Below are 19,727 nucleotides of genomic sequence, written 5' to 3'. Positions count from 1 at the left end.
AGACAGGGGTCTTATTTATATTCTTTTTTGCCCCAAAATATGGTCTAGGGCTTTATTGAAGGGGATGTTGTGGGTTTTTTTCCCCATGAACAATCCACAATTATTCTTAACCCAAATAACAAAACAAAAAAACAACATTTATTCAAATCTAGTCATATCGCATTCTGGAACATCAACATAACTCTCCAAACCCTGTGTAACGTGTGTGTCTGTCTATCCATCCACACACCAGCCGGTGTCCTCTTCAGCCTTAGATTCCTGCAATTAAGAGACCTTTTATTGACAGTCACATGACATGATGCCACAAAGGTCCTTAAGCGGTCTGGTCATCAGGATAGAAAAACTGTGGCCCCCCTAGGAGAATTGGGGCCCTGTGAAATTACCCTACTCCCAATGCCAGTCCTGTATACAAGCCTGTCTCCTGATCACCTTTTAGACTCCTGCAATTAAAAGCCCTTTGATTATATTATGGCACATGACTGTAGTCATCAAAAGGTCCTTAAACAATTTTAAACTCAGAATACAACAAAAGTCAGTGTGCAGCTTGTGTAAGGCCAGGGTCACACTAGTGTATAGCATCCAATACCAGAACATCGGATGTGATATGCTAATGACACCCAGCTCAAGCTCTGCTCTGAGTGTGAGCCGACTGCCATTCACGGTACTCCGATTCATTCACATTCGAGAAGGGGGATCACGGGTGCAGAGAAGAGAGAAATTAACCTCTCCATCTTCTCCATTGCCCGTCTCTGCATATATCGGACTGCGCTCGGATGACAACGGTGCAGTCCGATGTTTCACACTCACCCATAGACTTGTATGGGGTGCATGATCCGAGACACTGCCAATCGCAGCACACTGCGATTTTTTGCTCATGCCGAAATGGAATAAGAAAAAAAAAAAAATAGATCTGCTCAGTCTCATTAACTAAAGGGTGCTTTACACGTTGCGACATCGCTAGCGATTGCTAGCGATGTTGTGAGCAACAGGTGGTGATCGCTGCCGTAGCGAACATCACCACTACGACAGCGTCACACGCACATACCTGGTCAGCAACGTTGCTGTGACGCCGAACTCAACTCCCCCTTGAAGGAGGGATTGTTCGGCGGTCACTGCGGCATCACTAAGCGGCCGCCCAATAGCAGAGGAGGGGCGGAGATGAGCGGCCGGAACATGCCGCCCACCTCCTTCCTTCCTTCCTTCCGCATTGCCGGTGGACGCAGGTAAGGAGATGGTCGTCGTTCCTGCGGTGTCACACAGCGATGTGTGATGCCGCAGGAACGACAAACAACCAACGGCATGCAACAGCAACGACATTTGGAAAAGGAGCGACGTGGCAACGATCAACGATTTTTGCCGTTTTTGCGATTGTTGCTCATCGCTCCTAGCTGTCACACGCTGCGATGTCGCTAACGGTGCCGGATGTGCGTCGCAACCACCGTGATCCCGACGATATATTGTTAGCGATGTCGCAGCATGTAAATGGCCCTGAAGACTGGTCAGAGAGCAATACGAGATTTTCTCACATTGCACACGTCTGATTTAAATGCTAATGCAAAGGAGCCTAAGGGTATGTGCGCACGTTGCTTTTTACCTGCTTTTTACCTGCTTTTTTGCTGCTTTTTCTTCTGCGCTGTTTAATGCCAAAATGGATGTGTTCTTCTATTCAAGCAAAGTCTATGGGAATTTGGGTTTCTTGTTCACACTATGTTGTTCAAAATGCTGCCTTTTTGTGGCAGAACTTTGGTCAAAAACTCAGCTTTGCAGTGCAAAACCCAAATGGCAAAAACAATTGACATGTTGCTTCTTTGAAAAGCTGAGTTTTTGACCAAAGTTCTGCCACAAAAAGGCAGCATTTTGAACAACATAGTGTGAACAAGAAACCCAAATTCCCATAGACTTTGCTTGAATAGAAGAACACATCCATTTTGGCATTAAACAGCGCAGAAGAAAAAGCAGCAAAAAAGCAGGTAAAAAGCAGGTAAAAAGCAACGTGCGCACATACCCTAACAGTGTAAATTTAGTGTGCCCCCAAAATAACTCCACACAGCCCGTAATCTCTAAGCCGCTGGCGACTTAAGTGAGTACACCCCTAAGTAATAATGGCCAATTGATCCCACCATTATTTTCAAGCACTGCCTTAACTCTCCTGGGCATGGAGCTCACTAGAGCGTCACAGGAGCCGCTGGATCCTCTTTAATCCTCCACTATGACATCACGGAGCTGGTGGATGGATGTTCGAGACCTTGCGCTCTTCCACCTTCCATTTGAGGAGGCCTTACAGATGATCAATAGGGTTTAGGTCTGGAGATGCTTGGCCAGTCCAGCGCCTTTACCCTCAGTTTCTTTAGCAAGGCAGTGGTCGTCTTTGAGGTGTTTGGGGTCGTTATGTTGGAAATTGAAGGTAAGGGATGATGCTCTGCTTCAGTATGTCACAGTACATGTTGGCCTTCATGGTTCCCTCAATGAACTGTAGTGCCCCACGGCCGGCAGCAATCATGCTGCCCCAAACCATGACTTTCCCACCACCATTCCTGACTGTAGGCAGGACACACTTGTCTTTGTACTCCACACTTGGTTGCTGCCACACATGCTGACACCATCTGAAACAAATAAGATATCTTTGTCTCATCAGACCACAGAACATGGTTGCAGTAATCCATGCCCTTAGTCTGCTTGTCTTCAGTAAACTGTTTGCAGCCTTTCTTGTGCATCATCTTTAGAAGAGGCTTCCTTCTGGGATGATAGCCATGCAGACCAATTTGATGCAGTGTGAGGCGTATGGTCTGAGCACTGACAGGCTGACACCCTACCCCTGTATCCTCTGCAACAATGCTGGTAGCACTCATATGTCTATTTTGAAAAAAAGAACCTCTGGATATGACACTGAGCACGTGCACTCAGCTCCTTTGGTCAGCCATGACGAGGACTGTTCTGAGTGGAACCTGCCTTATTAACCCACTGTATGATCTTGACTATCGTGCTGCAGCTCATTGTCAGGGTGTTGGCAATCTTCTTATACCCTCGACCATCTTTATATAGAGCAATAATTCTTTTTTTTTTTTCAGATCCTCAGAGAGAATTCTTTGCCATGAGGAGCCATGGTGACCTTCCAGTGACCAGTATGAGAGAGTGTGTGAGAGATAACACCAAAGTAACACCCCTGATCCCCATTCACACCTGAGACCTTGTAACACTAATGAGTCATACGATAATGGGGAGGGAAAATGGCTAATTGGGCACAATTTAACCATTTTTACTTAGGGGTGTACTCACTTTTGTTGATAGCAGTTTAGACATTAATGGCTGTGTGTTGAGTTATTTAGAGGACACCAAATTTACACTGTTATACAAGCTGCACACTGACACTGTATCACAGGGTCAGCTCTTCAGTGTTGTCCCATAAAAACATGTAATAAAATATTCACAAAAATGTGATATACTTTCGTGATATACTGTGTACCCGCCATTCACTACTGCATATTCTACGCCCACACCTCTTATGTACAATATATAAAGGGTGGTCCAAAAGTAGGTGGACAGTATGTATAATAGGGCTATCATACATGGTGTAAAGTGAAACTGACTCAGTTGCCCTTAGCAACCAATCAGATTCCACTTTTCATTCTTCACAGACTCTTTGGAAAATGAAAGGTGGAATCTGATTGGTTGCTAAGGACAATTGAGTCAGTTTCACTTTACACCATGTTTGATAACCCTATTATACATACTGTCCACCTACTTTTGGACCACTAATATATACGTATATAACAACGTGATCTGAAACCTTTTGATCACCTATCGTGTGTGTGTGAGAGATAGATCGAGAATATATATATACACATATATACATACACATATATACATACATACATACATACATATACATACATATATATACGCACACATTACCACCCGTGCGCTCAGTAACCCTGTGCTCACATACAGTGTATCTTGTGTATACTTATGTATGCATACATATTCCCCCGCCATGCTCAGTAACCTTGTATGTGTCCATATACTGTACTTCTCTTGCAGAGCTCAACAAACACTTTGCTCTGTATTCAAAGTCCATGCAAATTCCTGGATGTTGTTTGCTCTGCTTCCGTATACCCAGGGAGGGAACGCAGAGCGACAGTATGACAGTACTGGGGTGTAAGGGAGATGTCCTGGAGAGGTTTCGGTCTCTACACATTACTGCGAGAAAATGCAGAACCCTCTGTAGCTATATAGGTCACACTGATGTCGGAGCCGCCGATCCAGACCTTGGTACTGGATAGTTTGTATCTTCCTGGACAATGTCCCGTTGATCACAAGAATGCTGAGAATTCACTTGCATTACTCTATTAAAAAGGGGTTATCCGGCTTATTTTGACTTTTTCTTGTTATTTCCCTATTGGGCTACATTGGGGCAGGTAAGTAGATAGTAACTACCTACCTGCCCTGCTGTCAGCCCCTCTCCCCCGACTCAGAGTGGTCATGTGACCGCTCCTACCGTGATTACCGTGACCTGCCTAATAGACGGGCAGCACAGGCGACCTCATGTATCCGCCCTGCTGGGCAGGTACAGTGCGTGGCGTCCCCTCCCCCCTTCCCTGCACCCTCCCACACATTCCAAAGTGCAGGGGTCTTGCATCCACCGCACATGTAATGTGCCCATCTTTGCTGGAGTGATGAGAGGTCAGTGCTGGGGCAGAATACTGACAGCCAATGAGTGTGCAGGGGGCGGGGCTGGACAGTGAGGCCGGGCGGTGCCAGCTGTGACTGTCAGGTTCAGCAGTCAGGCATGCCAAGTTTGATTGAGCTGCAGGTAAACAAAGAGCTGCAGAGAATAAAGGGATAATTCAAGAGGAACAAACGTTAGAAAACAAAAAAATAATAATGTAGGGGTGATTTATATGACAATACAGCACAGATTAGCTTACAAAAAAAATTTGGAGTTTATGTTGGACAACTCCTTTAAGCTTCTATAATAATGCTTCTAGTATTCAGGTTCCAGGGCTTTCAGCATCTCCAATATAGAGGTAGGAGAGTAGAATGTTCTTTCTATAACACTCTTCTCATATTCTCCAAAGAAACCAGTCACATACCTTCTTCTACAGAGATACCGTGTTTCTCCAAAAATAAGACAGGGTCTTCTATATTTTATTCCAAAAGATGTGTTGGGGCTCATTTTCAGGGGGATGTCTTATTTTTGCCCTGTCTTCTCTTCAGCCTTTGACCATGTCGTCAAAAAGGTTCTTAAGCAGTCTTGTCAGGATATAAATGCTGGGTCCCCTAAGAGAATGGGGGTCCTGTGAAATTCCCCAGTTTGGTCTTGCATCCCCCAATGCCAGGCCTGAATATCAGCCTGTTTACTCTTCAGTTTTAGACTCCTGCAAATAATAGACCTTTTGATGACAATATGGTCACATGACATGATGTCACAAAAAGGTCCTTAAGTAGTCTGATCATCACGATATAAACGCTGGGGCCCCTAGGACAGTGGGGGCCCTGTGAAATTACCCTTCCCCCTAATGCCAGTCCTGCACACCAGTCTGTCTACTCTTCAGCTTTAGACTCCTGCAAATAAGAGACCTTTGGTTACATCATTGTCACATGACTGAAGTCACAAAGGTCCTTAAGCAATCTTAACCTTGGAATACAAATGTTGGGGTCCCTGAGAAATTGCTCAGTTTGACTCCCCGTAACACTGACCATCACTAACTAGGACTTATTTTCAGGAAATACAATATATGAGGCCGACTCTTTATATACAGCCCTAGAACTAGTGGTCAAGAATTCAGGAAATAAGTCACATGTTGTGTTTTTATCATTTGAATTGGTGCAAAGCTATGCAAAAATGCTGAAACAATTGACATGTATTGGCAAAAACGCAGCAAGGTTAGGCCTCGGACACACATCCGTGCCGCCAGTACGTGTTTGGTACGTTTTTGCACATACCGGCGGCACGGACACCAATGCTAACCTATGGTAGCAGGCACACACACGTAAAATCACACGGAAAGTGTGTCCGTGTCGTTTGTACGTGTGTGCGTTTTCCAACACGCTCGACATGTCAGTTTTTCTCCGGCAGCACGGGTGTCACACGGCCTGCATACGGACCACACGGATGTAGTGTGGATGCGATCCCGTATGACACGCACCGGAGAAAACTCACGTGTTAGAGAAAAAAAAATAACAAATCTTTACTCACCTTCTCCAGCCCTCCTGTCTCTGCCGCTGCTGTCACTTGCTGCCGACCGCCGCTCATTATGCTCATTTAATATTCACTTCACTGCGGTCGGCAGCAGCAGCGGGGAGACGGGAGGGCTGGAGACCGAAGATCAGTACCCTGGACAGCAGCAAGGACCACGTGAGTATGCAAATTACCGGTTCTCCGTCTGTTATCGCGGATAGCACACGGAGAACACACATGGCCCGCACGTACCGGAGACACGTACTTTCCAAATACAACACACAGGGAAAATATGTGTCTTGCAGCACGTGCGTGATTTTAACGCATGTGTGGCAGAGGCCTTAAAGAAAGTTTGCTGAGTATTTTCTCCAAAATACCATTACTCGATCCCCAACTTTTTCACCATGTTTGGAGATCCATACAACAAGTGGCTCCCTTAGAGAACAGATTCCCAAACTCTCGATTCGACCATATAAAAGGAGTCCCAAACTCTCAGGTGCAGCATATTAGATGGATCCTCAATTTCCAGTCCCATCATAATTAATGGGAACAAAAAGTGATTAGTTCAACAATAGCAATCAATAATTGGCTGAATGCAAGCTCTACTGGCAAGATCTGCATTATCAACATGCTAAACCACATTTTTAGCCAGACATGGCATAAAAAAAAATAAAAAAAAATTACCCAAAATGGTCAAAAGCAAACATACAATTCTAATCCTATGTGTATAACAAGCCATACATTGGGTATAGTGTTAAAGACATGGCCATAGTAGGAAGTGTGAAAAAAATAAAGTACACACAGCGGGTGAAATAATTATTGAACAAGTCACCAATTTTTAAAGAAAATATATCTATAGGTACAATTGACATAAACTAACTAGATGTCGATAACAGCCCATCCAATTTACACAGGCAAAGATATCAAACCCTAGATGTCCATAAATTAAGTGACTCGTAATAATGAGAAATGACACAGGGAACAAGTGTTGAACACATGAAGAGAGAAAAGTGCAAAAATCCATGGAAAGTCATGACAGCAGCTGAAATCTATTAGTATTTTTCTCTAAGTGGCTGATTGCTTTCTAATACTATCAGTTGGTTCAACTAATAATCTATAAAAGGGTGTCTCATTAGCAAGGAGCCACACAAGAAACATCTCATGATGGGTAAAATAAGTGCGCTGTCTGAAGACCTTCAAAAACTTATTGTAGTAAAACGTACTGATGGCATTGGGTACAGAAGAATTTTTAAACTAGTGAAAGATCTAGTGAGCCCTGTTGGGGCCATAATCCAGAAGGGGAAAGCACATAATTTCAACATAAATCGGCCACGACCAGGTGCTCCCTGCAGGATTTCAGTCACAAGACTGAAAAGAATTATAAAAAAAAAAAAAAACAAAAAAAAGAGTTGCCCAACAGCCAAGGAACACCTGTGGAGAGCTACAGAAAGACTTGGATTCACCAGGTGCAATTGTTTCTAAGAAAACAATAAAATAAAGCACTCCCCCTTCCATGGCCTGTAAAGACAATCAGCACCCAAGACTACATTGCAAAGGGGGGGGGACATGTTCCAGGGCATTTAAAATTTGCTCAACAACACTTAGACAAGCCTATGAAATACTGAGAGAATGTAGTCTGGCCAGATGAGACCAAAATTGAACTCTTTGGATATCATAATACACACCATGTTTGGAGGTCAAAAGGCAACACTGCACGTCACCCCAAAAACACCTGGGAATATCATGGTTTGGGGCTGATTTCACTATACGGCACTGGCAAATGTCATAATTGAAGGAAGGATGAATGGAGAAAATGTACTGGGACATTCTTCATAAAAATCTGCTGCCATCTACCAGAATGAAGAAGATAAAATGAAGGCGGATATTTCAGCAATACAATGATCCCAAACACACAGCCAAGGAAATTGTCAATTGTTTTCAAAGAAAAAAAAATAAAGCTGCATCAATGCCCAGCCAATCACCAGACCTGAATCCAGTAGAAATTTTATGGAAGGAACTAAAGCTCAGCTTTCATAGAAGGTGCCCACGGAACCTTCAGGATTTGAAGAGTGTGTGTGTGTGGAAGAATGGACCAAAATTACACCTGAGGAATGCATGCTACTAGTTTCTCCATACAGGATGCGTCTTGAAGCAGTCCTCACCAACAAAGGCTTATGTACGAAGTATTACTTAGATTGGGCGTCACGGTGGCTCAGTGGTTAGCACTGCAGTCTTGCAGCGCTGGGGTCCTGGGTTCAAATCCCACCAAGGACACTATCTGCAAGGAGTTTGTATGTTCTCCCAGTGTTTGCGTGGGTTTCCTCCGGGTACTCCGGTTTCCTCCCACACTCCAAAGACATACAGATAGGGACTCTAGATTGTGAGCCCCAATGGGGACAGTGTTGCCAATGTATGTAAAGCGCTGTGGAATTAATAGCACTATATAAATGAATAAAATTATTATTATTTCAGTAAGTGTGTTCAATATTTTTTTTCTGTGTTATTTCTCATAATTACATATTTTTTTTATGGGCTGAGATCTTAGCTTGTGTGTATTGGATGGGTTGTTACCAACATCTGGTGAGTCTTTCGTGTCAATAGCACCTTTAGAAATATATTTACTAAGAAAATTGGTGACGTTTTCAATACTTATTTCACCCGGTATGGTATATCAAACCATAAACTTCAGGTTACGACTGATTACCGGCCATAAAAATCCTCCATTACTTGGTTACCTTTTTAGAGCAGATTGCTGAATTATTGCAAGAAGGACCTAAACAATTAATGGCGGATAACCCATCTCCGCACTATCTGACACTTAGGCAGTACAATATACCTGTCTATGTATCGGTGGCGGGGAGGTGAGATGAGAGCAGAAATACTATAGCCATTCAGGGAGATAAATGGTGGGGTGGCAGCACTCAGCCCGCAGAGGGTTCAGCTTGCACAGCAGCCACAATCTGCAATGTTTAATTCATGGACAGAGAACAAAGAGGAAGACAAGGAGGGAGGAAAAGTATCACTGAGCACATGCAGAGCCTCATAGGAAGAGCGTATATAGCACGACACGCTGTATACAGCCAGTATACGTCACCGTCCTCATCATATACATAGTTACGCAGGTTCTGCCTACACAATGCAAGGGGGTGTACCGCAGTGTGGAGTGACGACAGCCTCCATACAATGCAGACCGCAGCCGGTTATCCATCTCTCCCATCAGCTGCACACGTATATTCTACGTATCAGTCGCTGGAGCTTGCAATCTAATTTCTCAATAGCAAACACACAATTTCAACTTAATTAATCCTTCAAGACTTCGTTAACTGGGATAACCCAGAGGAGGAAAAGGATGCCAACTGCATGAAGACAGCATCTTGGAAGGATCTGCACTAAGGGATGAAGGAGGCCACCATAAACAAGAAGGTCCATGCTAATATGCCTCGTTTTGGGACAAGACTTGGGTCATAGTGGAAGGGGCGAGAATAGAATTATTGATCACGCCCCAACCTGGACATGACGTAGTATTAAGAGCATCTGAGGATAAGCAAACCCCGACCTTAAAGAGATTGGAAAATAGTATTTCCATTATTCCGATCCTTCCACCATTGAAAAGCCCCAACTGCGGCTAAAGGATGATCAGAAATGGTCCCCAATCCTAAAGGGGTTGTCCAGCTTTAGACAAACATGGCTACTTTCTTCAAAAGTGTCGACACCTGGGATCACACCTCAAAAAGGAGCTGGATTATAATACCAGAGAACCTGTTGACATTGGTGGTGCCATGTTTTGAAAGAAAGCGCCCATGTTTTTCCTGTATGTTCTTGAATGTAAGGCTATGTGCGCACATTGCGTACAAGCCCTGCAGAAATTTCTGCAGCGATCTGAAGAGCACATGTGCGCTTTAGATCGCTGCAGAAATGTCCGTAGTGAGCGCCGATTCCATGCGCTCTGCCTGCAGCTCCTGCCATAGACCGTGCAGGAGCTGCCGGCAAAGCGCAGGAAAGAAGTGACATGTCACTTCTTTTTGCGCAGCGCTTCGGCAGTAGCCGAAGCGCTGCGCTCTTAAACGCCACGTGCGCACGGCCCCTGCACAGTCTCCATAGACTGTGCAGGGGACGCAGGACGCATGCAGTTACGCTGCGCTACAAAGCGCAGCGTAACTGCATGTTTTTACGCGACGTGCGCACATAGCCTAAGGACTATAAAGTCAGGGCCTCTATAGGAGTATGTATGTACATATATAGCTACACAATGTAATATGATCCCCGCGATCGCTAAAGGCCCCTTTACACACAGACTTTCAGCGATTCCAACCTGGCCGGGATCGCTACAAAGTCTCTGGTGAGTCTCTGGTGAGCTGTCAAACAGGCAAACCTGGCCAACGACGCAACAGCGATCCGGACCTGCAGAACGACCTAGGTAGTCAAACACAGGAAACGAGTGATGTGTCACAATATCTGTCAATCACTATTCTCTGTCAGTCGGTCTCTCCCTCTCGGTCTCTATTCTCTCTCTGTCGGTCCGTCACTATCTCTGTCCCTCTCTCACAGTCTGTCGGTCATTTTCCCCTCCTCTCTCATACTCACCGATCCCCGGCGCGGCGCTGCACGGCATTCACACTGCTGCGGCGGCTTTTACTATTTTGAAAAAGCCGGCCGCTCATTAAACAATTTCGTATTCTCTACTTTCCCCGCCCACAGGCGCCTATGATTGGTTGCAGTGAGACACGCCCCCACGCTGAGTGACAGGTGTCACACTGCACCCAATCACAGCAGCCGGTGGGTGTGTCACTATGGAGTATAGAAATAAATAAATTTAAAAAACGGCGTGGGGTTCCCCCCAAATTTAATACCAGCCAGATAAAGCCATACGGCTGAAGGCTGGTATTCTCAGGATGGGGAGCGCCACGTTATGGGGAGCCCCCCAGCCTAACAATATCAGTCAGCAGCCGCCCAGAATTGCCGCATACATTATATGCGACAGTTCTGGGACTGTACCCGGCTCTTCCCGATTTGCCCTGGTGCTTTGGCAAATCGGGGTAATAAGGAGTTATTGGCAGCCCATAGCTGCCAATAAGTCCTAGATTAATCATGTCAGACGTCTATGAGACACCTTCCATGATTAATCTGTAAATTGCAGTAAATAAACACACACACGCCAGAAAAAAATCCTTTATTAGAAATAAACACAAACAAATTCCCTCATCACCAATTTAATCAGCCCCAAAAAGCCCTCCTTGTCCGGCGTAATCCACGGACCTCCAGTGTCGCTTCCAGCTGTGCTGCATGGAGGTGACAGGAGCAGCAGAATACACCGCCGCTCCTGTCAGCTCCACGCAGCTAATGAAGACAGCCGCGCGATCGGCTGAGCTGTCACTGAGGTTACCCGCTGTCACTGGATCCAGCGGTGGCCGCGGGTAACCTCAGTGACAGCTCAGCTGATCGCGCTACTCACCTCAGTTGCTGCCTGGAGCTGACCGGAGCGGCGGTGAGTAGCGCGATCAGCTGAGCTGTCATTGAGGTTACCCGTGGCCACCGCTGCATCCACCGCTGGATCCAGTGACAGCGGGTAACCTCAGTGATAGCACAGCTGATCACGCGGCTGTCTTCATTAGCTGCGTGGAGGTGACAGGAGCGGCGGTGTCTTCTGCTGCTCCTGTCACCTCCATGCAGCTGAGCTGTAAGCGACGCTGGAGGACCGTGGATTACGCCGGACAAGGAGGGCTTTTTGGGGCTGATTAAATTGGTGATGAGGGAATTTGTTTGTGTTTTTTATTTCTAATAAAGGATTTTTTCGGGTGTGTGTGTTTATTTACTGCAATTTACAGATTAATCATGGAAGGTGTCTCATAGACGCCTGACATGATTAATCTAGGACTTATTGGCAGCTATGGGCTGCCAATAACTCCTTATTACCCCGATTTGCCAAAGCACCAGGGCAAATCGGGAAGAGCCGGGTACAGTCCCAGAACTGTCGCATATAATGTATGCGGCAATTCTGGGCGGCTGCTGACTGATATTGTTAGGCTGGGGGGCTCCCCATAACGTGGAGCTCCCCATCCTGAGAATACCAGCCTTCAGCCGTATGGCTTTATCTGGCTGGTATTAAATTTGGGGGGAACCCCACGCCGTTTTTTAAATTTATTTATTTCTATACTCCATAGTGACACACCCACCGGCTGCTGTGATTGGGTGCAGTGTGACACCTGTCACTCAGCGTGGGGGCGTGTCTCACTGCAACCAATCATAGGCGCCTGTGGGCGGGGAAAGTAGAGAATACGAAATTGTTTAATGAGCGGCCGGCTTTTTCAAAATAGTAAAAGCCGCCGCAGCAGTGTGAATGCCGTGCAGCGCCGCGGATCGGTGAGTATGAGAGAGGAGGGGAAAATGACCGACAGCATGTGAGAGAGGGACAGAGATAGTGACGGACCGACAGAGAGAGAATAGAGACCGAGAGGGAGAGACCGACTGATAGAGAATAGTGATTGACAGATATTGTGACACCACTCGTTTCCAGTGTTTTAAGTCCCCTTTACACACTGAGACTTTGCTGCACAGCGGGAAACAAAGGACCAAAGAATGGTCCTGAACGATTTGTAGTGATCACAACTTCACAGCAGGGGCCAGGTCGCTGATGTGTTTCACACACTGCAATGTCGCTGGGGAGGTCGCTATTGCGTCACAAAACCGGTGACGTTACTGCGATGTCGTTTGCGATGTTGCAGTGTGTAAAGCCACCTTAAGACTTATTGTTTAGGACACTGATAAAGGTTCAAGGAGACCTGAGAAATCCACCGTCGTCTGGGTGAGAGGTCAACCACTATCTTCTTCGAAAAGGACATCCAACCTTTGGCACCACCAACGACCCCAAGAGATGCACCCTCTTTGTTTTCATGGCCGGTGGGAGCGCCACAGGTCAGACCACTACCGATCATAGAGTGACGCCATATCTTAGAAATACATCACTTACATAAGCCCCGTAAGGTCCCAAGGGAGACATTTTTATAGACGTGAAAGAGCAACGTATCATGAGATCTGGTCCTCGCAAACTTGACAAAAAGGTCAACCATGTCCACAGTATTACTGAGGAAACCCAAATCTGAGTGTTTCACCGCCTGGTCGATATGGACCATAATTTATCAGACACGATTCCAAGACCCAAAAGATTATATGGTATTTTGGGGGCACACATGGCCCAGTGATAAAATAGAGTGCAATAAATGTCTATTATGGCCCATTTAGAAGAGCCAACAATTGGGCGCCAAACGTCTATGAATACTTGTTCAGGACAATCAGTGCCTCAAACCAGCAATCAACCAACGAACAAACAACACACTTGCGCTTACAGGGGGCGATAACCTTTAAAAAGGGGTATTCCCATCTCCCAGATCCTATCCCAATATGTAGTAGGTGTAATAATAATATTACGAAATACCTCCAATTAGAAATGCAGTATAGTTCTTCTGATATAGCCATGTACTTAAGCTGCAATGCCCTGCATATGAGGTAAGTATCCATGGTTACGTCCATTCATATAGTGAGAGCTGCTCGAGGTCGTAACCATGGATCATTTAAGCTGCAGTACCCTGCACATGAGGTAAGCGACATGGCTATACCAGGAGAACTATACTACATTTCTAATTGGAGATATTTGCTAATATTATTATACCTGCTACATATTCGGATAGGATAGGATAGGATAGGATGGGAGAACCCCTTTAAATTTGCTTATTAATGGTCATTACTATCAGCACTGACAATATGATGTTCTAATGATGCTTCCGTGAGCATAGAACGTTTGTCAGCCTGTCCTCTCTAGCCAGGACAGTAAATGACACCAATTGCCAAAATGAGAACTTCATAACACTTAAAGAGAATCTGTCAGCAGTTTTAGGCTATGTAATCTGAGAACAGCATGATGTAACGGCCAAGACCCTGATTCCAGAGATGTGGTGTTATTTTGATGCAATTCCTGTTTTCTGTACAACAGAAGCTGAGCTGTGTATAAACCTGATGGGCACATTTCTGTGTACACTTTACAGTGGCAGAAAGCTGCTAATCAGTGGTAGGGGGAGGGGAGCTGACTAGGAGGCATGAAACACCAAATCATGTAGTGAAATTCTCCTGCTGATAAAACATCGCTATTCAAAAAAAACAAACTGCAAAACACAGCCTAATAAGTCACATCGCTGGAATCAGGGTTTCAGTCCCTTCATCATGTTGCTCTCAAATTACATAGCAAATACCTGCTGACCTCAGGACATTATTTTCCCACAGGAAAGACTCCTCCATTGTTACCCAAGATCTAGTTGGCTAGTACATATGGTAATACTTTCTAGGCACCAGTTGAAGACATCCTTACTACACTCAGCCAGCATAGCTGGTCTGAAGAACCCACCATTCAAGAAAGCCCACCATTATACATAACATGTAGACATGGGGACGACCAAGCCAATCTCCTAACATACGGCTCTCTGCTATCAGCCACATCCATTTGATCAGAGGGTTAGGCCAGTTCCACATGTCCACCATTCATGGTTCAAGTACAGTCCAATGTCCAGACTAGCCAAGCTCCTGAACCCAACTCAGTCTTCTAGGCATCGACCATGTGAAACCAGCCTTAGTGAAATGTTCTTCAAAGATAATGTCTGCCACCAAGATCACTACATTTCCTACCATGTCAAGTTCTGAGAACGGCCATAATAAATAAATAGTACAGTAATGATTTATACAGCCACAAAGAACATCACAGTGAATGCCGCCACTTCTTAGGCCAGCACTAGGCTTGGTTTTTCTGTGCCACGTGGTGGAAACTGCCCCACATTTTGCCAGTTTCACAGAAATTTTCAGTGAAGCAGAAATAAATCACGTCCTTCCCCCTGAACCGTCCACGATTCACCAGCAAATACAGAAACGTTTTATGTGGTTCACTGGAAAAACCTGCGAAACCAGGCAGAGGGCACCACACAGAACCCAACTTAGGCCATGTGCACACATTGAGTATTTGGTCAGTTTTTTTTACCTCAGTATGTGCAGCCAAAACCAGGAGATGGTGATAAATCCAGCAGTGGTGCCGTGTTTCTATTACACTTTTCCACTGATTCTTCCTCTCCTGGTTTTGGCTACAAACACTGAGGTAAAAAACATGAAACACAGGTAAAAAACATGAAACATTGAGGTAAAAAACCCTCACCAAATACTCAATGTGTGACTGTGGCTTTCACACAGAATTTTTTTAATGAGTTTTTAGAGCAGAAACCCGCAGAATTTAGAATATATACACACATCATGCATGAATGTATGTATATATTCACACACATACATATATATCAGTGTGCAGTTGTTGTTTTTTTTTTGGGGGGGGGGGTAAATGATACTCAAAGTGCCTATAACACTATTCCTATTTTATATCTCCTTAGGTTATGTTGACAAATTTTACTCTTTTTTGGGCAGGCCCAACACGAAATCACACACAGACAATATATATATATATTATTATATTATATATACACATACATACATAAACATCTGGAAAATTGAAAACTATTCTACTCTATGTGAATCCCCCATTTTATTCATCACTGATGGTTTTGAAAAAAAGCTTGTGGGGGAAAAAAAAAAAAAAAAATAATGATTCCAACGATGTGTCACTTACTGAGCTGTTTGTTGCCATTTTGATAAAATCGATGTTTTCTCTGCTGCGGATCTAGTAGTTATACAGAGCTCATGAATATGCTGGACTACCTGCAGCACGCCAAGTAGTCCTGTAATGATAATCTCCTGCTGATTAAACATTGATTTTATCAAAATTACACTAAGCAGCCCAGTGACACATCACTGGAATCAGAATCTCTGCCCCTACATTATGCTGCTGTCAGATTAAAAGAAGGAAAGTCCAGCACCAAAGTCTTCCTTAAAGTGTATATTTTTCTTTATTAAAAAAAAATTACATACACGGTGCTACGGTATTAAAAACATGTGAAATCCCATGATAAAAGCCACACTGGCCCCTGCCTTACGCGTTTTGGAATAAATCCTTACTCTCAGGCTCTCAGATTAGGTGGCAAAAAAACTGGTGACAGATTCCCTTTAAAAAGGAGAAATCCTGAAGCAGTTTTGGCTTGAAAAATCATCATTTTTGAAAGCGTCAAAAACTCCTGTCTGATCATTGCCTTATGCTGTCAGCTAGGCATACAGTGCTCGTTTCAATCCATACAGGTGGGTATCTACAAGGGGTTAGTGGCTCCTTTAAATACACATTTTTCTTTATAGATGGCATTTTAAACTAGTCCGGTCATTGCCAAATTCGTATGATACAGTCATGTGTGAAGCAGATATGAAATATGCGTCCAGGTCAGGCCATATTCAGCACATACAAGCACATATGTCAGTACGTGGCACGGAGTCATTTGGGTAAGGCGTCATCGGAGTAATACAGGGAACGTTCCAGGAACGGCCGAGTCATCTGTGACAGGTGACATCACACCTGCTGCGGCCTACAGGGCCGGCTCCGCATGAGTCAGACCTGTCACCGGGAGGGACCATACCGACACATGTACATATATAGGATATAGGGATACATAACATGTAGAGAAAAAAAAATAAAAAAAAAAAAAAATACACACCCCTGAAATCCCACCTTTACAAAATCCACATAGTTGTCAAAATTAACTCATTCATTTTTGGCAGATAGAAAAAAATGGAAAAATGAGGATAGCCGGCTCCCCCCGACTATGACACACCCTGAGCCACAAACAATAGGAGGGCCCCATTATACACCATCATCCAAAGCCAGGTCTGTAAAAAGGGTGGGAGGATTAAAAAAAAAAATATATAAAAATAAAATTAATATTTTAACTACGGCTTCAGCAAACAACCCTGAAAGCGGTTTTGTACGGTAGGAGAGGTCCTCGTAAACCGTCCCCCACCCCCCCTCCATAAAGAGATGTGGCCCTGTGCATGGGGAGGGTGCGACAGGCAGGTATATTTATTTGTTAATATCCATCGGCCATTAACATAAGAAAAAAAAAAAGTCCCATAAAACAAAAGGGCTTTTATAAAGCAACATCTACATAAAGAGAATAGTGTGCCCTCCCCGGTGTGTGCCCCGGGGGCTGCAGCACGGCTGGGATTTCACACCATACTATATAAATGCTGGGTTTTAATTTACTCATTTATATACCGGTTTATATGGTAGTCAGATTTTTACATTTGTATACTGCATTATATTGTAGTCATGAATGTTATGTTACATCGATATATGTATATTACACACACATTTTATTGTATACAGAATCTATTTGTCTAGCTTTGTGATTGAAAAATATTTCAAGATTTCATATATTTATTTATTTTTTTAAATAACTGTACTAGAACACAGCAATGTATTAAAAAAAACCCAAATCAATTATATATTTATTTTTTAATACATTGCGGTGTTCTAGTATAATTATTTAAAAATAAAATAAAAATAATAATAATATATATATAAAAAAAAAAAAAATAGGAAGGTGTCACCCAGACAATGTCAATTCCTATGGAAGCCCTTCTGGCTGGTGCAGACAGCCGGGCATGGTGGGCTCACCAGATCCTCCCCTCATTAATGAAACAGCCATAACTAAGCCATCCCTGATGTATCTGAATGTAAACAGGGGCGGGGTCTCCAGACCTCAACTTTCTCCCCCTTTTATAGGAATAGATACCTATGGGAATCTGTAGTCATCCTCCATTATTCAGGATTATAGGTGTAGGGTCTATAGGATGTGGTGGATGCAGGAATTTCAGGTCAGGATGTATAGACTGGTGGGATGGAATGATGACTAGGAGCAGAGGAGCTACACTGGGTGTATATATATATATATATATATATATATATATATATATATATATATATATATATATATATATATATATATATATATATATATATATATATATATATATATTATATATACACACACACACACACACACACACACCCATATGTGTGTAATATATACACATGTGTAATACACAAGGTTGTGTAATTTATGTGTGTGTAATATATACATTTCTGTAATACATATGTTTGTAAAAAAAAAATATATATTCTATTTTTTACAAACATATGTATTACAGAAATGTATATATTACACACATATATAAATTACACAACCTTGTGTATGTATTACACAAATGTATATATTACACACGTGTGTGTGTGCATAATGATATATATATATATATATATATATATATATTATACACACACACATACGTGTGTAATATATAAACATGTGTATTGCTGATGTATGTAATGCGCTATGGAATTAATAGAGCTAAATAAATGAATAATAAATATACGCATGTGTATTATATAAAAATTATATATACACGTGTGTAATATATAGATACGTGTGTAAAATACACGTGTGTAATCATTTTTGGCGCGGATGCCCCTACTATATCATATAGCATTTGGCATTGTCCCCCAGGATACCCCTTCATCATTCATAGTCATGTATACTCTAATAGCATTACATACCATATGGAGTTGCCCGCCTGGATGCCATTACTTGCCATCCTTCTATACCCATTCAGCATATAATAGTATATAGCCATTAAATGCTGGCAACCCACCCCCGTTATCCACCCCTAGTGCTGCTGCTACTGTTAATGATTATATATATATATATATATTATATTATATACTTCCCTCCACAGCACAGTGATATGTGATATTATCTGTGTAGATGGTATACAGCCCTCCAGGGTGCCCGTACCTTGGCCATAGCATTTGTAGATGAGCCAGCTGAGGGAGGCGGAGGTCCTGGCCTGCTGCACATCATATATATCCAAGGGTTTAATCTCTGGCACCAGGAAGCTCTTTTTCATCCTTGTCCTCCTGTGTTGGCGGCAGGGCTAGTGCAGAAGACCCATCAGGGGAGGAAGGGCATATGAATGGGGAGAGGCGGCAGGCAGCCCTGCAGGCAGTGCACACAGCACAAGGGCACGGAGACAGCCTGGTTCTGAGCCCCTGCTGTGCTGTCTGTGCTCCCACCCTCTGCTGAGGTAGGTGGGCTTCTGCTGCAGAGCTGTCCTTCAGCACCACATGGAGGGGGCTGAGTGCGGGGGTCTCGGGCAGAGCTGCCTGCACAGCACTGGCGCTCTCTTCCTCAGGTGCACTGGCTGCCGTCTCTCCGCGCCCTTCCCCCTCTCTCTGTGTGACCTCACTGCAGGGCGGAGTCTCTCTGCTTTGCTAACAGGTAATATTCAGAAAGGACAATGGAGGAAGTCTCGGGCTGGTAATGATCCAGGGATTCATCATGGCTGCGGCTTATGATGTGGAGCGGCCACCACAGGCAGAGCTGGCTCTGTGTGCAGCCCAAGGGCCGGCCATTGTGGTAGTGTTACATCAGGTGCACACAGCGCTATTGTTACAGGATGTCACTGGGGTCCCTGCATCTCATGGCTTCTCCTATGGCTGAATGCACACACTGCAGATTCTCCATGCAGAAAATACACAGCATAATACACCACAGAGCTAGGCCCTGTGCTTATACTGAGTATATTT

At 44.0% G+C, this 19,727-nt stretch overlaps 1 protein-coding gene across 3 annotated transcripts in view; it reads right to left on the bottom strand.

Moving 5' to 3' along the window:
• Window positions 1–19,389, bottom strand: part of CAMSAP3 (calmodulin regulated spectrin associated protein family member 3) — a 169,219-nt gene extending 149,830 nt beyond the window's left edge. For 2 of the 3 annotated variants that reach the window (XM_075346363.1, XM_075346364.1), the window contains exon 1: window positions 18,937–19,388. In XM_075346363.1, the coding sequence (XP_075202478.1) occupies window positions 18,937–19,048 (112 nt within the window). In that variant the 5' untranslated portion in view covers window positions 19,049–19,388. Of the gene's footprint in view, window positions 1–18,936 lie in introns of all 3 variants that reach the window. The other variant, XM_075346362.1, reaches the window with a different exon arrangement.
• Between the last annotated feature and the right edge of the window lie 338 nt (window positions 19,390–19,727).

Source organism: Anomaloglossus baeobatrachus, chromosome 4, assembly GCF_048569485.1.
Source record: "Anomaloglossus baeobatrachus isolate aAnoBae1 chromosome 4, aAnoBae1.hap1, whole genome shotgun sequence".
Lineage (NCBI taxonomy): Eukaryota > Metazoa > Chordata > Amphibia > Anura > Aromobatidae > Anomaloglossus > Anomaloglossus baeobatrachus.
The sequence above is the reverse complement of the archived record's forward strand: the minus strand, read 5'-3'. Positions and strand labels throughout refer to the sequence as shown.